Source organism: Chiroxiphia lanceolata, chromosome 6 (assembly GCF_009829145.1).
Source record: "Chiroxiphia lanceolata isolate bChiLan1 chromosome 6, bChiLan1.pri, whole genome shotgun sequence".
In the NCBI taxonomy this organism is placed as follows: domain Eukaryota; kingdom Metazoa; phylum Chordata; class Aves; order Passeriformes; family Pipridae; genus Chiroxiphia; species Chiroxiphia lanceolata.
Genome location: NC_045642.1, coordinates 42,566,429 through 42,593,247, shown reverse-complemented (window position 1 = coordinate 42,593,247; position 26,819 = coordinate 42,566,429). Strand labels below are relative to the sequence as shown.

At 48.4% G+C, this 26,819-nt stretch overlaps 3 protein-coding genes across 8 annotated transcripts in view; 2 read left to right on the top strand and 1 right to left on the bottom strand.

The window, feature by feature from the left end:
• The window catches only part of POMT2 (protein O-mannosyltransferase 2), a 30,400-nt gene extending 23,005 nt beyond the window's left edge, over positions 1-7,395 (top strand). For both annotated transcript variants that reach the window (XM_032691360.1, XM_032691359.1), the window contains 3 exons: positions 605-745; positions 1,370-1,484; positions 2,070-7,395. In XM_032691360.1, coding sequence (XP_032547251.1) covers positions 605-745; positions 1,370-1,484; positions 2,070-2,175 — 362 coding nt within the window. In that variant the 3' untranslated portion in view covers positions 2,176-7,395. The remainder of the gene's footprint in view (positions 1-604; positions 746-1,369; positions 1,485-2,069) is intronic.
• Positions 7,396-12,616: 5,221 nt separating this feature from the next.
• On the top strand, positions 12,617-20,932 carry NGB (neuroglobin). Of its 2 annotated transcripts, none has more exons than XM_032691369.1 (4): positions 12,617-15,733; positions 17,514-17,625; positions 19,017-19,136; positions 20,281-20,932. In XM_032691369.1, the coding sequence occupies exons 1-4, from the start codon at positions 15,594-15,596 to the stop codon at positions 20,425-20,427; spliced, it is 519 nt and encodes a 172-aa protein (XP_032547260.1). In that variant the 5' UTR covers positions 12,617-15,593; the 3' UTR covers positions 20,428-20,932. The 2 variants fall into 2 exon arrangements, with proteins under 2 accessions (XP_032547260.1, XP_032547261.1); XM_032691370.1 differs by lacking the exon at positions 12,617-15,733 and adding an exon at positions 15,960-16,134.
• A 3,694-nt stretch (positions 20,933-24,626) lies between these two features.
• The window catches only part of TMEM63C (transmembrane protein 63C), a 32,892-nt gene continuing 30,699 nt past the window's right edge, over positions 24,627-26,819 (bottom strand). For all 4 annotated transcript variants that reach the window (XM_032691352.1, XM_032691350.1, XM_032691349.1 and 1 more), the window contains one exon: positions 24,627-26,739. In XM_032691352.1, coding sequence (XP_032547243.1) covers positions 26,527-26,739 — 213 coding nt within the window. In that variant the 3' untranslated portion in view covers positions 24,627-26,526. The remainder of the gene's footprint in view (positions 26,740-26,819) is intronic.

Below are 26,819 nucleotides of genomic sequence, written 5' to 3'. Positions count from 1 at the left end.
TCTTTACTGTTCTCCTGACAAGTGTTTGTAGTGTAGGGATAGGTGCAATTGCGCAAGACTTTGTAACAGAAAGCTAGAACTTGTTTCACTTAGAAAAACTGCAAAATGCCTTTTCAAATGGGTTAGATGGTTTTTTTCCTTCCTTCTGCATTTCAGAGAATGTTACAGGAAAAAGCTGTGAGCAAGATATCTCTCTCTGTAGTATGCAGACAGATAACATGTTTGCAGACATGTACAAGGCCTCCTTGGGAAGGCAGCAGAGAATCAGAGAGGATAAAGGGGGCTTTGAGGGGGCGGGAACTCGCCTTTTGCCCCTGAAGATCCGATGCATGCTGCATCATAAAAAAGTGGTCCTTGCACCTGAAATAAACCTTTTTTATAATCCTTCCACTGCCTTGGCATTCTTGGGAAGAATACCTGCATATGTTTACCTTACAGTATGTTTATAAAGAATGCAGCCAGGATGTTGCAGAGGCTTGAAGCAATTTCAGACCAATACATGACTGCCTGCAAAGATTTTTCCTGTTGAGTTTATTTAGTGTGTTAAGGTTTGCAAATACGAACTGTAGCTGAGTTTTTCTCTGTCTGTATACTTGTGTTCCAGAACTATCCAGAGTCGTGCTACGTGGTGGAGGGCAGATCACACTGGGTTGGCTCCTTCATTACCTTCCTTTTTTTATGATGGGACGAGTTCTCTACTTTCACCACTACTTTCCTGCCATGCTTTTTTCCAGCATGTTGACAGGTAAATACTAGGTAAAGTCTAGGAGAAGACAAGGTGGAAAAACAGGTGAAATTCCATTAAATTTAATGTTTTCAGATTAAAAAGTTTATTAATTTGAATAGGCTTTCTGCTTGCTTGTGCAAAGTGCTTGAAAAACATTGACTAATTCAAAATGTTTTTCACAAAGCACCTTGCTGGGCCAAATTGTCTTTTTTTTTTTTTTTTTGTTGCTACCCTGAAAAGGCAGTCATGTCTAGTGTTTAGGGCATTTAAATTTAGAGATGGGATTCGTATTCTCTGCTGTTTCACTGTTTATATATGCTTTTGTACAAGTTGCTTCTCTTTGTTTGCTTTCCCGACTTTTCTGTCATGTGTGTTTATAATTTGGTCTTGGTAGTTTTTCCTGTGATTTTGTAACAACTTAGGATCTTAGGCCCAGATCTCATTTGCATTTATTCAAATGGAAAGGTAGGGGAAAAAAGAACCTTCTGCTGATACAAAACAATCTCTATAGTTTTGAAGGTTACCACGGTAAATGAATTTAAAATTTGAATGGTCTTCTGGTGTTAACAGAGCTTTATCAGCCCAGTCAGTGAACATAGTGGCTCTGTTCTTCCCCTGATTCCTCCCTCTTCCTTCTCCTAGGAATCACCTGGGACTCACTACTGAAGTTTTGTACTGGGTTCTTGTCACCCAGCACTACAGCTAGAAAAGTATATGGAGGGGGTTTCCTGGCGCTGGTTCTGCTTATCCTGTACAGGTGAGTGCTGAAAGCTTAACTTTTCATGAATGTGTGATAGCTGCCATCTCAATGGAAACTTTAATGCCTGTTAATTTTCCTTAGCCTTGAGTCTCTGTCTCTCTTCTCTCCTGAATTTGTCAGACATCCTCAAGCCCAGTCCTAAACTCTCAATTTTTATTAGATTCAGCATCTGTGTCCCAGTAATGCTTTACAGAACATTTTTCCATTGCAGGGAATCTTTCTTTTGTCCCAGCACGCAGTGTGAACACTCTATTTTCCTCCAATCCCAAAATCCAGTGATTTCTGGTTCTAGTCCCAATGATGGTGCCATATTCCTCAAATATAGGCAGATTTTTTATTGCTGTAGGTTTTATCAGCTGGCTTTTCTCCAAAACTTTTGGTTTCTAAGAGAAAATACCATGTGTTATAAAACTGTTTGCTATGTATATATTGTGTTCAGCAGAGATTAGAAGGTCCCCAGTGGAGCTTAGTGCAACCCAAAGACAAAGATTCTATAGGACATCTCTATGGACTAATCTGCTGCAAAGTTCTTGAAACAGAAAACCGTGCAGTCCTTGATGGGCTTTTGATTTCTTTCCACAGCTTCTACCTCTTCCATCCTCTGTCCTATGGGATGATAGGACCTATGGCCTCAGACCCTAGCAGCCCCATGGCAGGGCTCCGGTGGATGGACTCCTGGGAGTTCTAGAGCCAACAAGGGAAGCCTGGGAACAGCAGATGAGAAGCATGAGATCTGCTGCAATGTCAGGCTGATTCTGGTGCTTTGAAGACATGCCCTCTCTGGAGAACTCTGGGTATAGGTAGCCCTGTTGCTTCGGCATTTGTTTGCACTGCCTGCATTGGAAGATGCAGAGGATGAGAAGGTCCCCTTAAATTAAAAGACTCATGTCCTGAATCCTTAGGTTATGTTCATGGACAACTGGCTGCTTAGATGTCAATTCTTTTGAGCAATATATACCAGTCAAACAGCAGTGGCATTCCAGCACTCAGAGCAGTAGAAGCTGGAGGCTGTCTGTGATTGCATGTACACCTGTGTGTGTCTTCCTTCTTGTAATCTAAGCACCATTATAGTTGGAAAGCCGGACAGTGTCTGAGACCTTAGGACTTCTATCATGATTAACAGTCTTTCTTTTGGTGAGGTTTTTGAAAGCATCCTGTAAGTATATGGGGACCTCCGTTCCACCCTACCCTGTCTATCTGCAGTTCTTTTGTTCTGACCCTGAATTTTTAGAATTTGACTGAAAGGAGTCTGCTTGAAATCTCTTGAGCCACCGTGCCTTGCCTGCTTCCCAGGCCTTCTGCATACAGAGATGAAATTGTTTAGCCCTATATACTGCCTTGCTTTCTGATCACCTTTAATCATTTGTAACAGTTACCTAGCAGGCCTGTTTCCTGAGCCAGACTGTTCCAACTCAGCACTTTGTAGCTTCTTTGCAGTTCTGTCTGAAACTGCCAAGAAAATGACAGTGGAAATGACAGGTGATTTGTTTTCAGCCCCAGTATGCTGTGGAGACCAGCATGAGGATGTACTAGAGACTGAAATGATAGCTTGGAAATTTTACAGACGGCTGTCATTCACCTTTGATCCTAGCTATTTCATTTCCAGTACCTGTGCTTTTAGAGGAAGGCTTCATCTTAAGGAATGAAAAACTGGCCGCTGGCTGCTGGTGCCAAGGTATCTGCTCACTGTATTCCCATACGGAAAAAGTTCCCTCTCATAGATTGCTGGACATCAAATTACTGTATTGAAGGAAATGTGAGGCCAAGCAAAAATTCTTTGTCTCTTAAGTGTCAAAAGCCATTGAATGTTGAATCCACCCCTTCCAAGAAATCAGAATTCAGTTTATCAGGTGCCTTTGTCCTGTGTTAGGTCTATTTTTGTAGATGTCCCTTTTATTCCATCTCCTACTCTTCAAACAGTTTCAATTTCTTGTCACAGTTCAAGTTGCTACCTTGTAGCATCCAACGTGAATGACACTTAGACCCCACCTGTATTCCTATATCAAGAAGTAATATTTGAAACTCTTTTGTGTACGTTTCAATGCACTCAAGCCTTTCATTTCAGAGTTCTTGTTCTGCTCCACAGCCTTTCATCAAAATTACAGGTGAGCGTATCTCCCTTTAAACATGAATTGTACATTTATTTCTCTTACCAAATCTTGAATTCTAATGTATTTCCTACCACACAGAAGGGCTGCATTAGCATAGTTGTTCTGTGGGGGGTACTAGACTCCAGTCAGACTTGCTTTCATTCCCCTTCAATAGAGATCCGTAGCATTGTTCAGTTAGGCAGCTGCTTGCTGTTGAAAGGCTCTGGCTTGGTATGTCACATCTCTCCAGAAGTTGGCTCCTATAGATACTAAGTCAAATGGGATGGACATGTGCTTTTGATTCTAAAGGTTTTGAGTTAATCACCTGCTGGTCATATATGGTGGAAAGTCATTGCACTAATTAGCTACTGGCTTTGATGATTCTTTTCCACTTGTTATTGCAGGAAGTGCTCTTACCTGCATGAGCCAGGGGCTCACTGTGGTGATATATAGGCAAGAAGGATGAGAGAGAAGGCTGCAAACTTCTTCAGATCCTGCTTGATCTGACAGCAGCTGCGAGTTGTTAACTGTTGGCAATGTGAGTGGCTGACAGTGCAGTGCTGCCTTTGTACCAATGGGATTCAGCATCTTCTACTCTTGGTGAGATTATTAACTTAATATTTTGCTAAGCTGAATCTGAGCTTTCCCTAGGGTAGTCCCATTTTCACGAGGAGGATTTGCCAAAAGAGCTAATAAAAGCTATGATTTAAAGTGCAGAGTTTTTTTGCAGCACGTATAATCCCACGCTTGCTCTTAGCATTAGCAACAAAAAAACCCTAAGAAAGGTGAACATTTTGGAATGACAGTTTCTAAAACTCTTTATTTATCAGATTAAACCTGTGGGAATGCAAATATTGAGTCAGTAACCTTGATTTCTTCAGTTATTATGAAGGGGTCGGCTTTGTAGAAGTTGCCTGAAGATGATGAACCACTCTGTTCCTTGACCAGGATCCCTCCATCCTTTATCACTAACAATCTTTTGGATGTGGATTGGCAGCTGAGTGCTAAAGGTGGCAAATGTCATGCTCCCATCCCACCTTCCTATGTACAAGCCCAACTTCTGTTTCAATACACACAAAGGTTTATTTTTCTTTAGGACTGTCATTTCAGAAATTCTCTGAGAGCATTAGGTTGACATTGAGACTAATCTGTTTCTTAGGTCTTGTATGCTGATAAGGGGATGGAGCCATACAGTGAAAAAAAATCTTGCTATTCCACAAGAGGGAGCAACTTCCAGCAGAACTTTTTTAAATTTTTTAATCTGGAGGTAAAAAGATTGAAAGATCTATATTGAAGTCTAGAGAACAGATGTTTCCTCTGTACCCTGTGGACTCCAAGGTTTGGGTATTCAAGTAAGTGTAGACTGGTGTAGGTCTGTCTTCTTTCGGGAGAAGAGTACTGATTTTTTTTTTATTTCATTTTTTATTTTAGAATTTGACCTTCAATATTTGCTTCTTAAAACCTGTCAGGCCACAGCTGGAACATAATAGTAACTGATATTTTGTGAGGTCAATAAAATAAAATAATTGGGATTCCATTACTGACTCTGTCTTAAAATGTCTGAGTAGTACAAACATGAGGCAATGGGTGTAGGGCACTCTTTGCTTTCTGGATGGAATTTGGGCTGCTTCAGTTCAGCTTTTCCAGTTGTGCTTGTGGAATGAGTTCAGGGTTTTTTTGAGGACTGCTTGTTAGTCTTCTTCCCCAGTCATGTGGAAAATGGCTCACAGTGCTTTCTGAGGCCAGAAGATGCAGTTCTCTGGAGCAGCTGCTCTCTTTGAACTTTGCCAGACAGGGCTCCCTTTATCACTGACAAAGTATTTCATCAAATTGTATCCATGGATTCAAATCACAAAAAGCTGCAGGCTGCCACATTCCCTGGTTCACATTCTTTTTTGTGTGTAAAATATCTTCAACTCTTCAGTCTTTGAAGGATAGGTAGAGGGCCCCTAGGCTCATCTAGCTTTATCCTAGACAATCCATCCATCTTAAAAGGTTTCTGTTAACAGCCACTTCAGGACATCAATACACACATATCTACTGCAGCAGCAGGGACCGGCTTATTTCCAGGAACTGGACTACTCATTCTATGAGACAGGGATGTGACCCTGAGGAGGATTTGAATGGAGATTTCTGTGTCAAGGTTGCTCTTGGTCCAGGTAGAGGACTTTGTGTCATCACTGCTCACCACCATTGTTTGCAGCCCGGTGGGTATGAGAGCCACCACCCCTTTCCTTTCTGTGTAGGGTTTTCTTTTTGCGTCTCGATTGGAAAGGCTGATTGATGCACAAAGGGCATTGACAGGATCTACCTTTTTATATCTTCCTCCTTTCTTCTACTTCTTCAACTATACCCAAAGTACAGGACATGTCTTTGCTTTCCCCAGTTTTTGGGCTGTGCATCCGTTTCATACAGGTGCCTGAACAAGGGGTAGAACAGGACATCTTGTAGTATCCTGAGTAAATGAATACCTGTAATCTGAGAACAAAACCAGAACCTTGTTATGGAAAGGTAAACAAATGCACTACTTGACAATTCCCTCCTGTTCCTCCTGAATCCCTCTGAGAATTATTTTCAAGGGACCAACTCTTAACACAGAAAAACAGGCATTTACCTGAAATTCTCCATTGCCACACTTAGCAGCTTCCCTTCCATGCTGTGCCTGAGTGATTTACCCTCTCGACTGGCACTCTGTGCACAAGCCCTGTTTCATCCTCTCGGGATCCTACTGACAGTGTGAAAATCTCCTTAGCCCTATGTCTCTGCCAGCTCGGGAATGTAGGTAAGATTATTTTTTTTTACCCCTTTACAGCAAGTGACCCCACACATGGGCAAGTGTGTCATGAAAGCAAAAGTGTGTGGACTGTTAGAACATAAGGCTCTTTCCTGCTGGGAAAGGAAGGCTGAGGATAAGAACACCACTTCCATAGCATACTTGTTGTTTTCAGCGGGGGACTGTGAACTGTAAGCAGTCAGGACTGAAAATTGTCTCTGTCTTCTTTAAAGTACTAAGACCTTGGTTGCCTGGTGGGTTGTGAGTTGCTTCACTTTTTAAACTTTTTTATGCTCTTTACTTGAATGTCAAGGGCTATGATTATCACAAATAATATCTGAGGTGGTGATATATTAGCACGGATACCACTGCTGTTGAATTTGTAATTGTTCCTAAAACGTTGCCAAGTGAGGTTATTGTGTTTTACAAGAGTCACTGTTTGGAGCCATCCTTGGAGAACTTGCCCCTGGATGAGCAAGAGTTTGTAGCAGCAGTGAGAGGGCTTCCTTTGTAATTCTGTCCTGTATCCTGAACCTTTCTTACTAATGCTGTCTGTGTGTGCGTGCGTCCATCTGTCCACGAACTGAATGTCTTCTAACCACAGTGCAATTACTGTATCCTACAGTGTGGATGGGAGAATGTTCCCTTGAGCTATAAATGTATTTTGTACAGGTGATAATGGAAAATGAGGTAGAATTTGGAATTTAATTTTGTAATAAATACGTCTTCTTGGAAGCATTCTCTTTGTGCCTAGATCTTGGGGTGGATTTTTTCCCCCTTTCCTCTCTTCCTCACATACTTGAAGTAGCAACACGAACTTTAAACGGACCCATTGAAGAGTTTGATCTAGGATAGTGATGATCTACATCAGCTTTTAGCACACAAGTGTTGTTGGACTACAATTCAAGGAGGTCAGATTTTACTGCAATCCAGGCAATTGCTGGTAAGCACAGCAGGAAGTGAAACTGGTTTATTTGGATGAGAATAAAGTATGTGTGTTGAAGCAGGTTTACTTCTCCCTATTAAAGATGTGTTAAATTGTAAATATGTATAATGTGTCAGGTTTAATGGGTATTTTCATCAAGCTTCTGGTAGATTACCTGTGAACACTTCGTTTTACAGATCAAGCACTTTATTCAGGAATCCAACATTCTTCTATAAGTCATTCTTGTTTTCAATCCGTAGCATCCATAACACCAGACTGGTGCACTGTTTTGTACAAATGAGGCCCTTGCTGTGAAGTAAATGCAAGAATCTGTAATAAAACTGAAATGCTGAAAATCAGAATCTATCTCTGCACCAGGCTGTAGTGAGAGGCCAGCATATGCTTTTGAGTACAATATAATTGGGGATTGCTTGGGGTGGAACTAGATGGGGAAAACCGAAGTACAGCTGCCTTATCTGGGGCTACACATTGATGCCCAGATCAGTGCTGGAGAAGAGCCAACCAGTCTGTTTAGACATGTTCCAAGGGCTGCTAAAGTAAAGCCAGGACAGCTGGGAACTGTACTATGTCCTGTACGGAGTGATACAATAGGCTATTAAACGGCTTCTGAAAAGCCTATTGACATCTTGTACTGCTTCACACAGTGCAAGTTGGTCTTTGGATATTGTCTGATCAGGGCTGTTGTTCTGGAAGGAAGGAGTGCTGATACAGAAGCTGTGCTAGAATGTAGGGAGACAACTGAAAGGAAAAAGAATGAAGTATTGTTCAGAAAATGCTGATAATATCTGGAGTAAAACTTTACTTCTCACTGCCCTCTAAAGGAAGAATGGCTTCTTTCTGTAGGTAAGTAATCTCACGTGGGCGTACACTGGTGAGCGATTCCAATTTATATTTGATTTGAACCTGCCAGATTTCTAGGCTGCTAGATTCCAGCCATCACCCTGTTACATGTTCCTCAACAAGAATGAGGCTTTACAACCTGGTGTTTTAGTATAGATTTTGTGCTCTGTCTTCAAGCTGCTTTCTTAATCTTCTGTTTTCTAACAAAATAGAAACTTTCAATGCAGGTTACTTCCTCTGGCCCTTGATTTCCCATGCCCCTTCTCATTTTCTTCAGTTTACTCATATGATTTCCCAAACTGCACACTGTCTTCCAGCATCAGTCTCTCCAGTTCGATATGCTGAAATAAATCTTCACTACACTTACCACTGCTACCTGGTTTACATCCAAGAATGTGGTTGTACACTTTGGATTTGTTTTCTAATGCACCATCACTAACTCTGTAACTCTGGCCCATGTAATGCATGCTCTAGAAATAGAAAGTTTGTGCTTTATCAGAATGGGTGTAGTCTAAGTGTCGCAATTGCTGTAAATTGCTTTGTCCATTTTTACCCTTCTTGTCCATTTTTACCCTTCTTTATCTCTAGATTTCATCCAAAGCCAGTCATCCTGCTGTCATGCAGCTGACAAAAGGTAGTCTTCAGGCTTCATTCACCTGATACGGTTTTTTTTACCGTGTATTTTAGGATTAGGTAGTTATGAAGTACCTGGGCTTCTCCATTGACCAGAAAGGGAGTTTAGATTACTTGTCCATATGAAAGCATCTGTGTTGGATCAGCTGAGTCCCACCCTGGCGGTGTGCTGATCCCTTGCAATGCTTTAGGGACACTAACTATTTGGTTTTGAGGTGGAGAATGAAACTAGCTGAGAAGTGGGGAGACTTGGTTAAGATGAGAATGTGAACATGTATAAGATGGTACATCTTGTATTAGAAACAGTGTGGCCAGCAGGACCAGGGCAGTGGTTGTCCCCCTTGTACTCAGCACTGCTGAGGTTGTACCTTGAATCCCGTGTTCAATTTTGGGGTCCCTCACTACAATAAAGACACTGAGGTGCTGGACTGTGTCCAGAGAAGGGCAACAGAGCTGGTGAAGGGTCTGGAGCACAGTCTTAGGAGGAGTAGCTCAGGGAGCTGGGGTTGTTTAGCCTGGAGAAGAGGAGGCTCAAGGGAGACATTATCACTCTCTACAACTACCTGAAAGGAGGTTGTAGACAGGTGGGAGTTGGTCTCTTCTCTTAAGTAACAAGTGACAGGACAAGAGGAAATGGCCTGGTACAAGGCCATTTCTTCACTGAGAGAGTGGTCAGGCATTGGAACAGGTTGGCCAGAGAAGTGGTGGAATTACCAGCCCTTGAAGTGTTCAATAAATGTGTAGATGTGACACCTGGAGACATGGTTTAGTGGCGAACCTGGCAGTGGACAGTTAATGGTTAACAGTTGGATTCAATGATCTTGGAGGTCTTTTCCAACCTTAACAATTCTATGATTCTACAATCTTTATTTAAGATTTACGAACTGTGTGAAAAGAGGCAAATGAGTGCAGCCTAAGTGCAGCTTCAGTGCAGCTGAAGAAAGTGAGTTTAAACAATTCAATAACTTCCAGGAAAAACCCCATTGGAAACAAGTCTGAGAAGCAATATTTAAATAAAAGTCAACAAGAGCACCAGCACCAACTATCCCAGTGTAAGGCAAGGCCAGGAATAGCCAAAGAAGCCAAACATAAGAAGCTGAGTAAGAAGTTATTAATTAACTTCAAATATGAGAGAGAAGCGTCCAGAAAGTGAGAATGCAGGTTACTGAGGGCTGCTATGAGAGAGTCATGTGGAGGGGGAAAGCAAAAAGGTTGCTTCTCAAAATGAAGGCATAAAGAGCAATATCGAAGTTAATGAAAAACTGTCAGGACATAGGTAGTAAGAGAAGCATCAAGAGTTAGATTGCTACTTGGCAGAGATGAAAAGGCATGAACTGATGGGTCACTCTGAAAAGTTGTGACCCACACAGCTTCAAACACTTTTATAATAAACGCCCTACTGGGTTATTTTTCTTGTATGCCGATTTTTATCAGGCTAGTTAGTTTTTTCCTTAATAATTCTGTTTGGTCTTTCTGAGTATTACCACATTTTATACTCCAAGTCTTCTGAAATACCTTTGTTTTGAGCATTATTAAAAAGATAAAATTAACAACAAGTAGGTTGGAGATACCCTCAGGCACCTCTTGTAGGACTGCATCTGTGCCTGCTGATTTTAAGTCTCTACTGCTAACAGTTGCTGTTTAACATCCTATTTGGTTACTAATGGATTGGGAAGTGCTTTGTGATATGACATGGTACATCATTCTCCTTAAGACAGAAACTTAGTATTTATTCAACTTAGGCTTCTTTGACTCTAGAGTTTGCAGGTGCAAAATTCCTCACTGAACTGGAAAATCATTTTTGACAAAGCCCCAAAACTAGAATGGCTTAGATAGGTGAGGAGGAGAAGACCTCAAGCAGGAAAGGATCCTGCACATAGAAGGAATAACACATGGGGTTTGCTATGAGACCAGATGGCTGAGTGCAAAGCTGAAAGGTGGGAATGCTGGCACAGCCCTGCCATGAAGAAATGGGTGCAATGAAATATAAAATCTTTATTTTAAAAGATCGTGTAAAAAATGCTATTCCTGTAGACAACCACTGTACGTCAAATGTTTGTAGGAGATGGCCTAATCAATAGTGTCAATTTAAAGTGCACAAAGGAGGGAGAGAACAGACGGAGTGGAGATCAGAGAGAAGACGATCAATGACGAATCAGAGATCAGCACCCGCAGCGCTTCTGAAACAAGTCAAACTCAGCAGGGAAACTACAGAGGAGGGTCCACAGGGAGTAAAGCATCCTTTCACCAAGCTTTTACCATGATGTTTCAGCAGCTGAAGGATGATCCAGTCCAGAAGCATAAAGACAATCAGAGGAAGACCCAAGACCATGTGCACCATTCCTAGGTAGGACAGAAGCCAGGTAACTGTGCTAACATAATGTTGTCAGGCATATTAGCTAGAGCACCATGCTAAGCAAATGAGGCTGGAGAGCTTTGGGACCACAGGTGCTTGCATCCCACCAGCTTGGAATGCGCGCACATCTGTAGTTGTGTCTTATGACCAAATTCATCTTGTGTGTCAAGACTGACATGGTTGATACACTCTGTGAACTCACTTTGGTAGAGTGACTTACAAAAGGCAGAGGTTGCTTCTTGGAAGATCAGCCTGGTGGTGATGGATTATCACTGTGCTAGAGAGCACAAGGTGAGTAACACTGGGATAAGGTCTGAGCATCTTTTAAGTGCCAGACCTGGTCCAACAACTTTGTGTGGTCACCTTTGGCTTCTCTCACCACTTCATGCCCTCTCATCCTTGTAATGTTTTCACCTGCCTGTACAAATGTTCCCTAGCTGGCCACAGGAGATTCAAGATAAACCTGGCAATGTCTAGTAGCAAGTTGAAGTCAAAAGGAGTTTTCATTTTATTCTGCTACTGAATCCTCTTCCACACATTGCTCCTTCTCCCTCTGCCTATCCCTCTTCTCTTAGCCCAGATCCCCAAGGTTGGTAGTGCTACCCTGTTTTCTCCACAGTCGTGGTGGCAGCCAGCAAGCTCTGCAGCTTGCTTTAATCATTTTATGGACAAGATTATTCCCTCCTGCATTGCTTTTGATTCTTGTTATGTAACTGTATTTCGTGACTTGCTTTGCTACTGAGCTGTGCCACACCATGGCCTGAGGGGATAGCTTGAGAAGACTGCTGGGAGCATTGCATGAGTTCTGATCCCACCTGAGGATGGGGATGGGAGTCTGGGAAAAACAGGAGTTGTCATGGTCTGAGATTTTCAGACTGGGGACAAGGGGAAAGAAGGGGATTAGGCAAGCCCAGGAGTCTGTATAAAAAGTGAGCAGGGAGCCTGAGGCAGCTAGATCAGAGTGTCATTATGCATGAAGACTCACAGGTGTAGAATTGGAAATGAGCACAAATTCAAGGGGGGATATGGGTTTGTTAGTGCAGCGGCTGGGATGAGAATTGATGGTGCCACAGCAGCACATGCAAAGCAGTTGTTCCTGGGTCAGGCAGATAGGGCCTCTCTGGGCAGGAAGGATTTTTCTCCAGGTGCTGTGAACCCTGACTTCAGTGCTGGGGACTGGCGTTTGTGAGCTTATTCTTAGTTCTGTCACACGGTTTTATGAGATCGGGCAAGTTTCTTTCCATGTGGGTAAACTGAGACAGAGAACAAGTGAAGCTGACACTTGGCAAGGGCAGTTAGGAGTGTTGGTACTGTAACTTGAAGGGGCTATAGATTACAATAACGAGACTCACTGCAAACTAAAAACATAAATTTGTGTTCTCCTAAAGCACAAAAGAGTGTTACCATCCTTGTTGCATGTCAGTGAGTTTCTCCAGAAACTCCCCTTTCTCCAAGTAGTCTACAGATGATTTTGGAGCAGTCTGTGCTGCTGACTCAGTAGTTTTTCACTCATGAGAGTTCTAGGGATGGTCTTGTAGAAATCCAAGAACAGCTCAGAAAAGAGCTGAGCTGCCAGGTTAGGTGCATGAAGCCAAGGGAGCTGGAAAGCATTGCAGGAAACCCTCCCACCATGGAAACATTTGCAGTGGTCAACCTCTTGCTGAGATTCTCATGCTTGAAGGCTCACAAAACATTTGGAACAAGAAGGGAGGTTTCCTTGTTTGTTTTTCCTTGTACTTTAAATCCTCTCTGGACTCCACTTGTGCTCTCAGAACCTCAGTGCTCTGATAGCAGGAGAAACTCCAGACAGCCACGTAGCTGCAAGGGAGAAGCTGCTTTGTGCACAGGGAAGAACACCGTGTCTCCCAAACCCTTGCTCTTTCAAGTCATGTGAATGGTGGTTCATATGTTTCTTACCCCTGTCTCCCACATCAAGTCCCTCCTTGCAGCTCCTTCCTCCTGTGCTGGAAGACCTGTGCTGTACAGGTTAAAAAATCCTGGTTTTATTAAGGGAGGGAACATGTACCAGTGCCAAAAGGCAGCAAAGGGATGGATTCATTGTTCAGAGAGTCAGGGAAGGTGGGGAAACTGCTCCTGAATGTATCCAGCCCAGAAGGAGCTGTTGCTGGGGGAGGCAGGGAAGAAATTAAGAGTTCTTAGACTCTGCTGAGTTTCATACCAGCATGAGGTTTGTGTGCCAACAGGCGAGTATGGCCAGCACATTGCCCCTTTCATTAGCTGGGGTACCTGTATTTCTCATGAAAGGAAGGCATGTCATGCTGAGCACTCTCATTGCTGCCGTTATGTCTGGGGTGTTCTGACACTTGAGCCTTGTCTGCGTGCGCTCAGCATGCAGCCACCATCTGCAGCACAGAGGGAAGGTGCGGGGGGAAGGCTTGGGACAAGATTCACCATTTTCTCTTGCTGTCGTGGCTTCCCTGCTATTGTCTGAGACACCCTTGCCATCAGGAACAATGGCTGAACCTGTACTTTGTTGTTGCCCTGGGGCAGGGTAGCTGATATGGTGCCTATGTGGATGCGAGGAAAGGTGTCCTACATCCCAACTAATCTTCAGGAGCTGATTGCTCTTAACTGCAACAACTTGTTTTTGTGGTATTTCTCTTCCTCCACTATCAGCCAGGTCTGAATGTACTCAAAATGTTGCTAGGCAAATACTCAGCCTTGTTTGTTGCTCTGACTTCACATATGTGCGTCAACTCTGCTCCTCAGTATCCTGTGGCCTGGGATGACTCTCCAGGATGGAGATGAAAGGATGGGGCACTGGAAAGGATGACTCCTTTCCAGTGCCCCAGCAGCACACCACTGCCCATCTGTTCTTCTACCCTTTCTTGTTAGCAGGGCCAGGCTGTACTGTCCAACCAGGCTCTGGTGAAGCTCCACAGCTGTGTGGTTGACAACTGGCTGAAATGTCAGAGTACCTTGTGCAGATGACACAAGATGACACTTCATGCTCTTTGCTGGCGTGCTCGATCAGCTGCAAGATAGATAAAGGTTAATGTTTGTGTTGGCACTACTGGGCCAGCATTTGCCCTGCTCAGATTAACCCGGTATTTCCCGCTGCTTTCCTAGCTGCCCTTTCAGGCTCCTTGCAGTTTCAGTGGTTATCGTCACAGTGATTTATCATCACTGCCCAGTGGGAATGTTCCCTTTGCAACCACACAGCTAAGATGCTGTTTTTAGTGGGAACTTGTCCTGGACCAGAAGATGGTGGCCAGCAGCAGGAAGCACTGCAGGCTGGCAGGTTGTGTATTTTGACTCCCCAGCTATGAGATGGCCCTTCATCTTGTACCTTTTCTTTATTATTGAATGCTTTCAATTTATCCCCTGTTCTCTAAGAATATAGACGTGTAGAGATGGTATGCTTTTGGGGGTTTTCTTAGTATGAAAGGTAAAATGCTGTATTTCTAAGAGGAGTAATGATTTAGCAGAAGCCATTTGCATTTTCCCAGGACTTGGAACCTTTGACATTAATTAGTCTTTTCTAGCAGTGGCATTTAACACACAGTATACTTGTGACATCATTTGTTTTCTGGCTCAGTGATCTGACAGTTCAATGTTTTTGTGAGCTTGTTGGACTCTTCCTTCAAGAGCCCAGCTTTAGGACAGGGTTCTTCAGCCTCCTCTAACCCTTGTGGAGCTTTTCCTATGCAGCATCTTGTCTGGTCTGCACTGAGAATGTGAGGTCTCAAAATCCTGAGGAAACAGGTAATTTATTCTGGCACTTGCAGAGCCATCTCGGGTGGCTTACTGCCGTCACTGCAGTCAGTGCTGTCACTCTAGCTCTATAGGAGAAAGGCCCCTGGGAGACAAGCTGGGGTTGATAATGTACCATTGTGCCTTTGAATTTGTCTCCTCCCAGGGATTATTTTCAGTACTCCTTTATGCCTACACTGAGTCAATATTTTCTTGGGTTGTGTTAGAGGCTTTTGTCTTCTCTCTTGATTACAAGAAATAAGTCTGATGTACAGAACCAGAACTTGTAACAAGATCAGCACAATTGTTATTTTTGTGCAGACTGCAATGGTTTCAGTAATATTTGTGCTTCTGTATTGCTTGCATCCTTATGAAAACCTTAACTTTCCTGATTTCTGTTGTGCTGCTTGAGACCTCATTTGCCCCTTCTTGCTTTGTTTCCTATGTGCTGCCTACATCCTGGGGCCAAATTAAGCAGTGTCTGAACGAGAAAGAGAATCTGTGCATCCTGAACGCAATTGACAAAGATGATATGTCTTCCGATCTGTTATTAACAACTTTGTCTGGTTTAGCTGTCTTAATTAGCCTCAAATTAAATTCGTACTTTGCAGTGTCTAGACTGCGTCTGCCTATGGAAATAGCAGGTGGCTGCGTGGCATCCAGAGTCTCAGTGGAAGTGGCCAAGAGCAAGAGGATGGCAGAGCATCGCTGAGGCCCTCCCAGGCAAAGTTACACTCAGAAGGAGCTGTGCTGAATGGTGAGGGAAAGTGTCCGGGTCCCGGTGGTTCCCTCGCTGGCACGGCTCTGCGGTGCTGCTTCGCTCGTAAAATCAGGTCGACGGGAAATGTCAACCGTGAATGAGCCGAACTTTCTGCTCTGCCCTGCGGACCCGGGATAAGGAGGTTTGGGGATATTGAATTTCGTTTTTCTTCCTTCCCCCGAATGGGAAATACTCGGTGAACTCTTCCTTCCCCGGCCGGGACAGCCGCGGGTGCAGCAGAGGGGCCGCGGGGCAGAGCAGGGCAGGGACTGCGGGCGGGGAGCGGATGCCGCCGGGGCGGGGGGCGCGGGGGCAGGGGCCCCCCCGGCGGAGCGAGGGGCGGGCGGCTGCCTCTCGCCGGCCCCTCCGCCCGCGGAGCCCGCGGTACCAGCGCCTCGCCTCGGGCGGCGAGAGGCAGGGCCCCCGCCATGGAGAGCGGGATGCCGCTGACGGGCGGGCAGCGAGCGCTGATCCGGGAGAGCTGGGGGCGGGTGAGCGGCAGCCCCGAGCAGCACGGCCTCGTCCTCTTCACCAGGTGAGCGCGGCGGCGCGATGCGGACGCCGGCACCCCGGACCGACCCGGGCGGGAGGGATGGACGGGCTCCGCTTCTTGGAGAGAAACGCTTCCCTGTGCTTGGCGATGGCTCCCAGACAGCTCCCTTCCTCTGGCCTCTCTGCGCTCCCGAGAGCAACCGGGGCCGAAGCCCCTCCGTCGCCCAGCCGCGGGTGCCGTGGGGCAGCGGCGTGGGGCAGTGCTGGGCTCCGCTCCGCTCCCCCGCCTTTCCCACCCTCTGCCAGTGAGAACTTTGTTACGCGGAGACGGAGGGTGAGAGAGAAGCGGCGGGCAGGGTTTGTGCTTTTCTGCCCACTGATCCCCTGCCTTGTCACCACGACTTCTGCTGTTTGAAGGGCTGCTTGTACCCTCGGCTCTGGGAAGCGTATGCAAGGGTCCGCCTGACTGTTCCCTGATCAGGGAACTGCTGCGCAGCCCCAGGCACAGATCTGGCCGCCGAGGAGGGATTCAGTGTCAGGGCAGAGGAAGCGGTGTACCGGGGGTAATGACTGATACCCAGCTTCTTGCCTGTGCTAAGCAGATTAATATATCAATTATGTGAAGAGAAAAAGGAAAAAAATCAATGAAAAGTCATTTTAAAAGAACAGTTGGAGAGTTGATGAGCAGCTTCCGGAACAAGTGAGATCCTCCCAGAGCAGGACTAGAGCAGTGACAGCAATGTGGGGGGAGAGGGATGCAGTAGTTTAATGTGCAGGATGATGAGAAGAGAGACTGTCTTGCCTGAATTCCCTGTGGCCTGTTAGATCTATCTGGATGGCTTCTATTGAGGCCTATGTGTGCCTGACATGCGGGGGCAGGGAAGATGGGGCAGGGGCAGGGAAGATGGGGCAGGGGCAGGGGGGGCGGGATGGGAGGTGGTGAAGGTGTCGGAGACTGTCTGAGTTTGTGCACGCCCCCTTGCTCCAGACAGCTGCTGGAGCTTGGAGACCTTCCCTGATTTGTGAGCTTTTGGGTTCAAGGGGATCAAGAAGTGGGAATGGGAAGAGTCGAGCCAACAACCAAAACTCTGGGGAGAAGGGCTAGGCTGGGAGGAACTCCAGTGAGCTGGGACGAACTCCAGTGAGCTGGGACTGGTCCTCATGTGCCATAGACACATATCTGAGTGCTGGGGTTGTAGGCCAGGGAAGTAGAGAGGTTTTTGCCTATAGCTAATCTGGATTGCCCAAACCCAAAACTTTTCAGAACTTTTGAATCCTTTACAGGTGAGAGAGTTCAGTAGGTGGGAAGGGAAGTAAAAGGGGGCTGTGGCTGTGCTGCTGTTGGGATTGTTCCTGGGGTGAGTAGGACTTTAAATAAAGCTGAGGAAGTGAGAAGATGGGATTTCTTTCTTGCTTTTCCAGGTTGTTTGACTTGGATCCTGACCTGTTGCCCCTTTTCCAGTACAACTGCAAGCAGTTTGCCAGCCCTCAGGAGTGCCTCTCTGCCCCTGAGTTCCTGGATCACATCAGGAAGGTGAGAGAGGTGTTATGGCATGGCTGGAGCACAGTCTCCACGGAGGAAGAAGCCCTTAGGCAATGACTCAAGACTGTGGTGTGTCTTACCAGGGAATGCACGGGAAGTTTCCCCCTGAGACAATAACTGCAGGGGTTACTCTTGCTAGCAGAAGGCACTACTGCCAGGACAAAGTGTCCTACAATAGTGGGGAGGGAATGAGGATACGGGTTGTGGTAGCTAAGAAGCACCATGCTGATTTTCATGCCCTTGTCTGAGAGTGAATTGCCTCTTGTGAAAGCTGGAAGCCTCCTTCTCCTACCTGAGTGAGATGCCTCAAGGAGCTCACTTCTGTCCAGACAAGGACTGAAGCCCTCTGCTTGGCCACATGCTGACCAGGAGTTGGCACAGAGCTGGGCAGTGGGCCAGGCTTGCATGGACCCATTAATGTGGAGAGGCTCTTGGTGCAGCTGCAGAGCCAGAAGGCCCACAGCATCTCTCAGAGAGCCTCTGAGCACAGCCTTGGCTTGCAGATGCCTTCATAAACTGCCTGGCTCCATCTTAAACCAGTTTGGTGCCTTGCTTGCCTGTCTTTATTCCTCGTAAGAGGCTGTTTCAGGACTGTGCTCCTCTGATAGCTGCAAGCTTTTTATTGCTTTCCAGCCTCTGTTTGTTGGCAAAGTTAAGTCCATTTTTACTTCTATTATTGCTTTGAGCCGACATAGCTATTTGCTCTTGTTGGAGATAAATTCCCTGCTGAAATTATAGGGCACAATTCTATTACCCCTTGGCTTTGCCAAGATAACCATGCCCTGGCTTTAATCTCTTCTAATTTTGTATGTCTGTTCCCTTCATCCTTCATTAAATTTCTCTGTCCTGTTTCCATTTGGTTCTTGATGCTCCTGGGAGACCATGTGGTATGTGCTTTACCAGCCCAGGTCAAGAGACCTGGCTGTACTATCCACCCCATCTCTTCAAATACCTTGGCTGATCTTAGAATCAGAGTGGCCTTATTCACAATTGCACTATCTTGGCAACTCCTAGTTGGAAACTCCAGTCCTAGCAACTTCCAGTCTTCCCATACAGTTGTCCTGGGGTCCTAGCAGTTGTAATGACTGCATCAGCATTAGGTCTTAGCCTGTAGCTATAGGGCTCTTTACCCTCTCTAGGACAGGGTGGTTAGCTGTGCTGCTTGCTGTGCACCTCTGGCAGTGTCCCATGGCAGGATGTGGTGTGTGCTGCTGCCAGCATGCCTCACTGATTTGACACACGGATCACAGCAGAGCAAAGGAAAGCTCAGAGGGCATCTGCTGGGCTGGGAGCAGGTCAGGCTGACAAGGGTGAAGTAGAAGAGTCAGACTCTTTGTTCCTCTTGCTGTTAATGCCATTCTGCCTTTCTGCTCCTGCACCAGGTGATGCTGGTGATTGATGCTGCTGTGAGCCACCTGGAGAACTTGTCTTGCCTGGAAGAGTATCTCTGCAACCTTGGCAAGAAGCACCAGGCAGTTGGTGTGAAGACCGAGTCTTTCTCGGTGAGGTGTCCTCTCTTGTTCTGTTGCAGATGTGTTTGTGCACCCCTGCCTGCAGCCCTTGGCTGTCCCCATCCTTATCCTGGGTTCAACTGGCTGGAGAGAAAGCTGGTGGCTCAGGGCGTCCTGCCCAAGGTGCTGATAACTATGTAGTGATATTTGCCCTTGAGGTTCCCTCGTTTTCTGTCCTTCCCCAGTAAGCCCAGGGAGAAAGGACAGATGGGTGCAAGGCATTTCCACTGTTTGAAGAGGACCATGGTTTGGGGCGCTGCAGTCTCTCTCCTGTGACACAGGGCTTCAGGCTCAGCCTTTGCCCTGGATCTCTGCATCAAATGCTCTGGGCAAACCTTGCCACATCTGGAAAAGGGAACATCCACTTCTCTATGTCTGCACTGAGAGGGGTTGCTGCACCCCAGTCCCTTCTTCCTTCATGGCAGTAAGACCTGAGCATCTTACATATTAAACCCTTGTTTACTTCTCTCCTGCCAGCAAACATGGACAGAAATGCTGGATAATTCAGCAGGGAACGGCAGGTTGAAGAAAAGGTTTCTAACCAACACATGGCTCACTCCTGATACTGCCACTTTTTGTCCTCTTCAGAGGGAGCAGGGTGCCTTTTATTTGTGGTAGTGATCCTCACCAGCCCTGCCCTCAGTGTGTGGGTGCCCCTGCATGGGGTTGCTCATAGCTCTGTGAGGAGCAGTGCCCTGTGGAGAAGCCTGAGAGGCATCAAGGCAGGCCCTAAGCATCCAGCCTGGGATCTGACCCGCTCTCCTGACATCAGGACATGGCTCAGCTCTGCTGCTTCACTGCTATGCCAAGGGGTGGGGCCAACTACTTGCATGTGGGAGCCGTGGAGGATGGATGTGTCTCTCTCCCCTGGTGTTGCATGTGTTGCTTGCTCCCTGCCTTGCCCTCCCCAGTCACCCAGTGTGTGGGATGAGGGCCTGCATAGGACGGGGAAGGGGATGACATGGGCTGGCTCTGGGTCCCCTTTGAGCTGCCAGGGATGGGAGGCCTGGTACTGCTAGTGGAGGAGGAGCAGGTGCACTGCAGTGGGAGAAGTCAAAAAAGGTGGTGAAGTGAGACAAGGGACTGCATGTCATCCTCTGCTGCTGAGCTTGACACCTCCCTCTTTGGTTTTCAGACTGTTGGCGAGTCCTTGCTGTACATGCTGGAGAAATGCCTTGGCACTGCCTTCAGCCCAGAGGTGCAGGAGGCTTGGAGCAAACTCTACAGTGCTGTGGTGAAAGCCATGCAGCGTGGCTGGGACACCCACCCAGAAGGGGACTAGATCTTGCCAGCCATCCCCGTCCCTGACCATGCAGCAGTCCTGAGCACAGGGAGCACTCACGCCACACTCTCTGCCTCTCCCCACTGTCTCTCTCTGTGCACCAGCCCATTGCTGTCTCCACTAGTCACATGTGCTTTGGGGCTCTCACAGTGATTCAACCTTGCTTCAACACATCTCTGCCTTTGCTAAGGGCTGGCAGGATACGTCCCTGAAGTGAAGCCTGGATGTGCAGCAGCACAGGTATGCCACCCTGCCCCAAGTTCCTCTGGGCTAGTTGGAGCACCAACACCCACCCCTACTCTGGTTTTTAGCTGGCTCATCTTCCTTCCTCTGACTACCCACCCTAGTTAGGTGACAGCTGGCATAGGCCTCTTGGGCTTATTTGCCTGAGGTCCTATTTGCTGTGCCTGTACTTGCCAGGTCTGGCACCGCTCGCTCCTCCTGCGCTGCTGTGTCTGGTCCAGCTGTGGCAATGATGGATTTGGCTGCCTCCAGGGGCAGGGGCAGGGGCAGGGGCAGGGGCAGGGGCAGGGGCGGGGGCAGCAGAGGTGAGGGCTGGTCACACCATGAGGCTTTTCCCCCTTTCCCTTCACCAACACATCACTAACAGATGGTTAATCCTGGTGCTCTCTTCAGTCTTGCCTCTGCCCTAGATGGGATCCACAGTTTTCCCTGTGTCAGGTTGGCCACAACTCAGTAGGTTTCCTAGGGATGATTCAAGTAGTGGTGTCACATTAGTCTGGGCTGCCAGCTGAAAGGCTTTGTGTTGGTTTGGCCAGTTGGTTTAACCTTAGAGCCACCTGAAATGCAGCAGCAGTGTCTGTTTACTGCTTTGTGATGAGGAGAATAAAATAAATACAAGGCAATGGTGTCTTAAAATAAAAATGAAGGTTGCAATCATGTCATGGCAACAGCTTCCAGAAATTCTGGCTCTTGGCCAGAGGAAGCATAGCTGGAATCTTTCTGCTGATGCTGTCAGAACCTGGAGTGCTTCCCAGCTGCACACAGTATCCATGTGCAGAGTTCCTCTCCCTCACAGGAATGAGAAGATAGCATCTGCCAGAAGAAATCCCAGAAAATGGCTGAGAAGCAGTACCTGAGGACTCTGGGGGCAGCTGAGCTTAAGCACTTTAAGGAAGTGTTCATCTTTTTATGGAAGTCACTGTGGAACAGGCAGAACCATGTTTCTAGCCATCACTAGCCCCAGAGCAAGTACATGGAGCAATTTTTTGGTTACAGGGGGATGGACAGGAGGAGTCTGGTGTTGAGGGCTGAGATGGTCCTGTTCTGAAGACACATTCCTCCAATACTCAGATGTCCTCCAGGCTGGGGCAGGAGAAGGCTCCCAAGCCCATGCCATGGAGGTAATGATGGGTCTCTGATTTCCTGATACCAGGCCTGATGGTAGCCATGGGCTTCCAGCAAGCAAAGAGCATTCCAGCTGTGTTTGGTAGGCAAACTGAGAGGTGTTGTAGATCAGGCAGTGAACATCCCCATGTTCATTGTTCTCCCCATGGTACCATGTTCTGCCTCTGCAGTGCTACAATGTGGTGCTATGCATTCTGGCCTCTGGCTCTCTCCATCTGCTGGATGAGGCGAAGTCCTCCCCATTCTTGCACCCAGCAATGAGGGATGGAGGACCCAGGCCTGGAGGGAGGCACTAGCTGTGATGGCATGATATGGAGCAGGAGGGTTTGGGAATGCGAATGTCCTCTTTGCAACCCTGTTCTGGGGCATCAGCCTTCAGCATCATGGGAGTGTGACACCTTCTGGCTCTGTGTGACACGTAGGCAGCTGTGTGATGGGTGGGATGTGGGTGTTACTGCCCCAAAACATCCCTGCTCCCTCTAGCTTTCCCAACTCATTGACTTCTCTTTTTCTGTGTCACATTTTGTGTAACTCCCAAGAGAACTGAACTAGTCTGTGTGCCTCTTATACCCAGCTGTACTGTTTAATAAAGAACAAGAGTGAATCTTAGCCCTTTCTGATGCCTTATGTTTATTTTAATATAAAAGGCCCAAGCAGGCCAGAAAAGGAGTATGACAGAGGGGTTTACTGGTTTCTTGTTGGCTCTAGCTTTGGAGATACTAGTCACTGGGAACACTTGTGTAGTGCAGCTAAACTGACGTGAGAAGGCATCCAGCAGCAAATGCCTGTTGGAAGTTTTTGTGCATGGTAATTGAATGGGTGGGCAGCAGAGGGGCTAGCAGAGACATCCTGCTACTGATTACTCATTGCCCTTCAAATATAACTGTCTCTAATGGAATTAGAATCTTAAGCAATCAGCCTAAAAATCCCTTTTCCGTTGTTCAGCTGCTGCTTTTGTTTTTTGGCATAGCATCGGCTCACCTGGTGTTGGTCACTGGCTGCTGGTTGCCAACAGCAGCAGAGCATGGCCTCACAGTGAATTCCTGCCTTCTCTGTGCAGCGTCCACCCCGCCAGCTGGATTGCAGAGCCACCCCATCAGCCTTGCCCAGGAAGCAGCTGGTGAGGATGCAGGAGGTCCTGTCTCCTCCTTCTTGGGCATGTTCTAGCTTTGACATGGTGGGTTTCCAGCCCTGGGAGAGTTGGGCACTTGATGCTGAAGAACAGTGCCTAGACTGGGGAAGCCAGCTCAGGGTCTGTAATAGCATCTCGTAAAGGCTGGAAATCCCAGCCCTGGCACAGGAAACAAGGGTGAACAACCTGGGAAAGCCATGCTGCTCTGCCTTGGGGAATGTTTAGGACGGGGCTTGTTCCACGGGACAATGTGTGAGGGGCTGTGAAGGGCAAGGAGAACAGCAGAGATCTTAACACAAAGAAATCCCCCCTTTGGGTCACTGCTAAAATAAGTTTTCCAGCTCTTTCTGGCCTTGGAGCACAGCTGCCAGCCTCAGGGCTGGTGGTGGGACCCCAACTCCGGTGCTACAGGGAAGGGCCAGGGCAGCAGCCTCCAGCAGCACCCTCATCTTTGACTGCCTGCAGCAGCATAGCCGTTTGCCACAGCTCCCACAGACTGCCCCTTTGCTTTGGCTGCTGCCTGGTGGGGATGCTCCTGTCACTGCCCACCACCGGCTGGCACAGTGGGAGACTCCATGCAATTGATTGGCCCTGGTTGTGAGGGACTTCTGAGTGTGCAGGCTGCAATCAGGGAGTGGGTTTCTGAGGGCCGGCATGGCGGAGGTGCAGCGTGATGGGGCTCGCACAGCCTCCTTAGGCTGTGATGAGCTTCCCCAGCACAAGGGCCGGGAAAGCCATAAGCCAGAGGCAATTGCAGCCCTTGCTCACAGCCAGAGCTCCTGCCCCAGTGTTTAGCCCTGTTTACCACTCATTATAAACAAGGGGGGGCCTCTGTAGGGGTGTGTGAAGCAGGACTGGGATTTTAAATTTTCCAGGTTTTCACCTGAAGGAAAGCCCTAACCATGCCTTCTGCCCTTCTGCCTTCTGCCCTGTGCCATAAGCCAGAGTGGCCAGGCAGGGCTCACCTCGGCAGAGCTGTGGAGGAGCCAGTAGGAGGGACCTGCTGAAACCAGAGGTGAGTCATTCAAGCAGGAATTCAGGTATAAAGAGCGAGTTTTGGGAGGGATGAGGGGAGTAAAAGAGTACTGTCTGCTCAAAATCTAGGGAAGGACTCCAAAAATGTTGTTCACTCCCTTCCATGGGACTTGCTGGTGGGCAGTTCACCTTTGGGATCATCTGACCCGAATGGGATGGGTCCCTGCTGCTCCTGCTCCTTGATGTGGTCCCAGAGGGGCTCCAGGCCATCCTCCTGCTACCTTCAGCCAATATCTGCACCTTTGCTGGTGTTCTGAGCCAGCCCTGCCAATGGGAAGAGTGCTGACAGAAGGTGTGCAGGAAATGCACATGACTGTCCCAGGGCTGTACCCCATCCCCAATGTAGGGATGCTGCCAAGGGCTGTGCCAGTCCATCTGATAGGGTACAGTGAGGTGCTCTCCTTCTCCTGTGACTTTGCTGTTTCTGTCCACTTGTTGGGGTTTGTTTCTGTGGGGGCTGTGGTGAGTGGCAAGGTATCTCAAGGTGGGGTGTCCAAGCAGTTTCCTTGCCACTGAACCCTCTGCAGAACATCCCCAGGCAAGGTCAAAAGCAGTCCACAGGTGGGAAAAGGGGATGGAGTACTTCTGCAGGCTCCACTGGCGAGGGTTCCCCCTATACTGGTGCCAGAAAAGACAGGTTGGGGTGACAACGCCAGGCAGCAGCTGGGTGAAGTCGTTTTATTCAAGGCACGGTCATAGCAATAAATCACAAGAAGGTACAGACCTCTGGCACATTCCTACAGTGGGGCAACCAAGGGCAATCAGACCAGCAGCCTGAGCTCCTGAGGACACAGTGCCACTCACAGGCACTTCCTTCCACCCTCAGAGAGGCCACCAGCATCCCCCTGCCCTGTTTGGGGCTGCCCCTGGAGTGGGCAGTGGCTGAGCTGTGGACAGCCATGGGGGCATGTGGGCAGGAAGCCACCAAACCCTGGGATACTTTTTGGGGTTGGGAGGGAGCAGCTGAGCTCAAGACTCACCCGAGGCAACTGCTTGGGTAGATAGTGTGCTGCAGCTGCTGCCCTAGCATGCAGGAGCGTGGGTGGGACTGGGGCCATGGGGTTGCCAGCTGGCTGGGCCAAGACCCACCAGCATCACAGGAACGTCCCAGGGTCCACTTGAGTCCAACTGAGACCCACAACTCGCTGCTGGGCTGTCTTTCAAATCCCCCCCCCCCCGCCCAGATCTGGCACACTATGCCCCCCCTACCAGTGGCACCACTAATGCTGAGCAGTGCCATAGCTGAGCACCTGCCTTTGCACAGCAGCACTCACCATTCCAGCAGCCCTGGTGCCGGTAGAGCTGCGCTATCCTCCCTTCCCCACTCCAGGATGGTGGCAACTTGAGTTGCTCTGAAGCTAGCAGAAGAATGAAGGACAGGAAAATCAGCCCTGAGGCCTAAGAAGGGCTGAGCAAGGAGCCAGCATGCCCAGGTGGGCTATGGTGGGAGAGGGGCTGAGCAGGCTGAGGATAAGCCCTCGTCCCCAGCGGCCACCACAGGTACTCTGGTCGAGCTGGAAAACTCCAGGGATGCTGTCTGGGCAGGAACTGGTGCTTACACTAACCACAGCAGGACTCACACTCGAGAGGCAGTGTGGCTGCTGGGGGAGCATCCCACAGCTGCGGCTTGTGGGTGAGGGCAGGCAGGATGTGGTGGACCAGGAGGACCTGAAGTCTGGGTCCTGCTAACCCTCACCCTGGTTTTCTGTTGCAACAGGATAGAGCCATGCTGGGTGTCATGGGCAGCCCCAGAGAGAGCATGAGCATGAGGGGGATACTGCCAGGGGAGAGGAATGACAAGGAGCTGCTCTTGTAGCCATTAAACAGACTTGTCCCTTGACCTCCCACTTCTCCCCAAGAGCCCAAGGGTGTAGGCATAGTGTAGCGAGATGAAAGGATGGGGTGAGAAGTTGAGGAAGAGCTGGGCTTGCATTTGATGCCTGCCTTGGGGCAGGGCCACTGGTGCTCAGGCAGATGTGGGAGCTGCCCTGGGCACTCACCTCCTCCACCAATGCACACGCACGTCAGCAGTCCCTGCTTTAATGGGCAAAACAGGGACAGGCAGCAGCCTGGATGGCCAGCAGCAGGGGAGGTAGTGAGATGGCTGCCTGAGCAGTGGGTGGGTGCGGTGGGATGCAAGGGTTAGAGGTGGCCATCCCCTGCCACTGAGGACCCACAGGACCGTGTGGTGGTGGGCACATTCATCTGTGCTGTCTGGGCTGCTTCCTTCTCAAAGAGGGGCAAAGGCCTTCCTCCTGCCCCCAAAAGCATGGCCTCTCAGAGGGACGCTCTCCCTATACTGCTGCACTCCCCCTTCCCCACTGTGGGCTGGAAGAGGCAGGTGGGGACAGGGGGACATTAGGGGGCTCAGCCAGTCCAGGCAGCAGGAAGGACCAGCAGAGCCTCCTGCCACCTCCCATGCAATAGGTCTCCCCCTCACATCAGTCCTATCACCCGCTGTGCCATCAGAGATGGCTCCCACCAGTGCTGGGAAGGCTCCTTCCTGTCCCATGGCACATCCTCCACTCTCAGCACGGTTGGTCCTCAGCTGGCAGCATGGATGTTCACTGGTAGCGAGCCTGGCTCTCCATCACGGGGCCGCTTCTGTACTCGCCCTCCACTGTCTCCAGCTCTGTCTCGAAGCTCTGCAGCCCCCCATCCTCCCCATCCTCTCCTGGTTCCAGATGGTTGCCCATGGTGCCATAGGACTGGTGTGCCGGAGAGGCCGCTGGCGTCAGGCTCAGCTCAGGCTCCTGCAGGACAGTGGCCACAAAAAGCTGCCCCCGGGGGGCAGTGGGCCATCAGGATGCAGGGGAGCAAAGGCAGGAGCCAAAGCAGGGCTGGGGAGGGGTACTCA

Excerpts from the sequence above, each read along its gene's own strand:
- NGB (XM_032691369.1), top strand. The coding sequence starts at position 15,594 with ATGGTGAGGGAAAGTGTCCGGGTCCCGGTGGTTCCCTCGCTGGCACGG. Across the intron at positions 15,734-17,513 it reads CTCTGCCCTGCGGACCCGGG|GTTGTTTGACTTGGATCCTG; the intron begins ATAAGGAGGTTT and ends TTGCTTTTCCAG. Across the intron at positions 19,137-20,280 it reads TGAAGACCGAGTCTTTCTCG|ACTGTTGGCGAGTCCTTGCT; the intron begins GTGAGGTGTCCT and ends TTTGGTTTTCAG.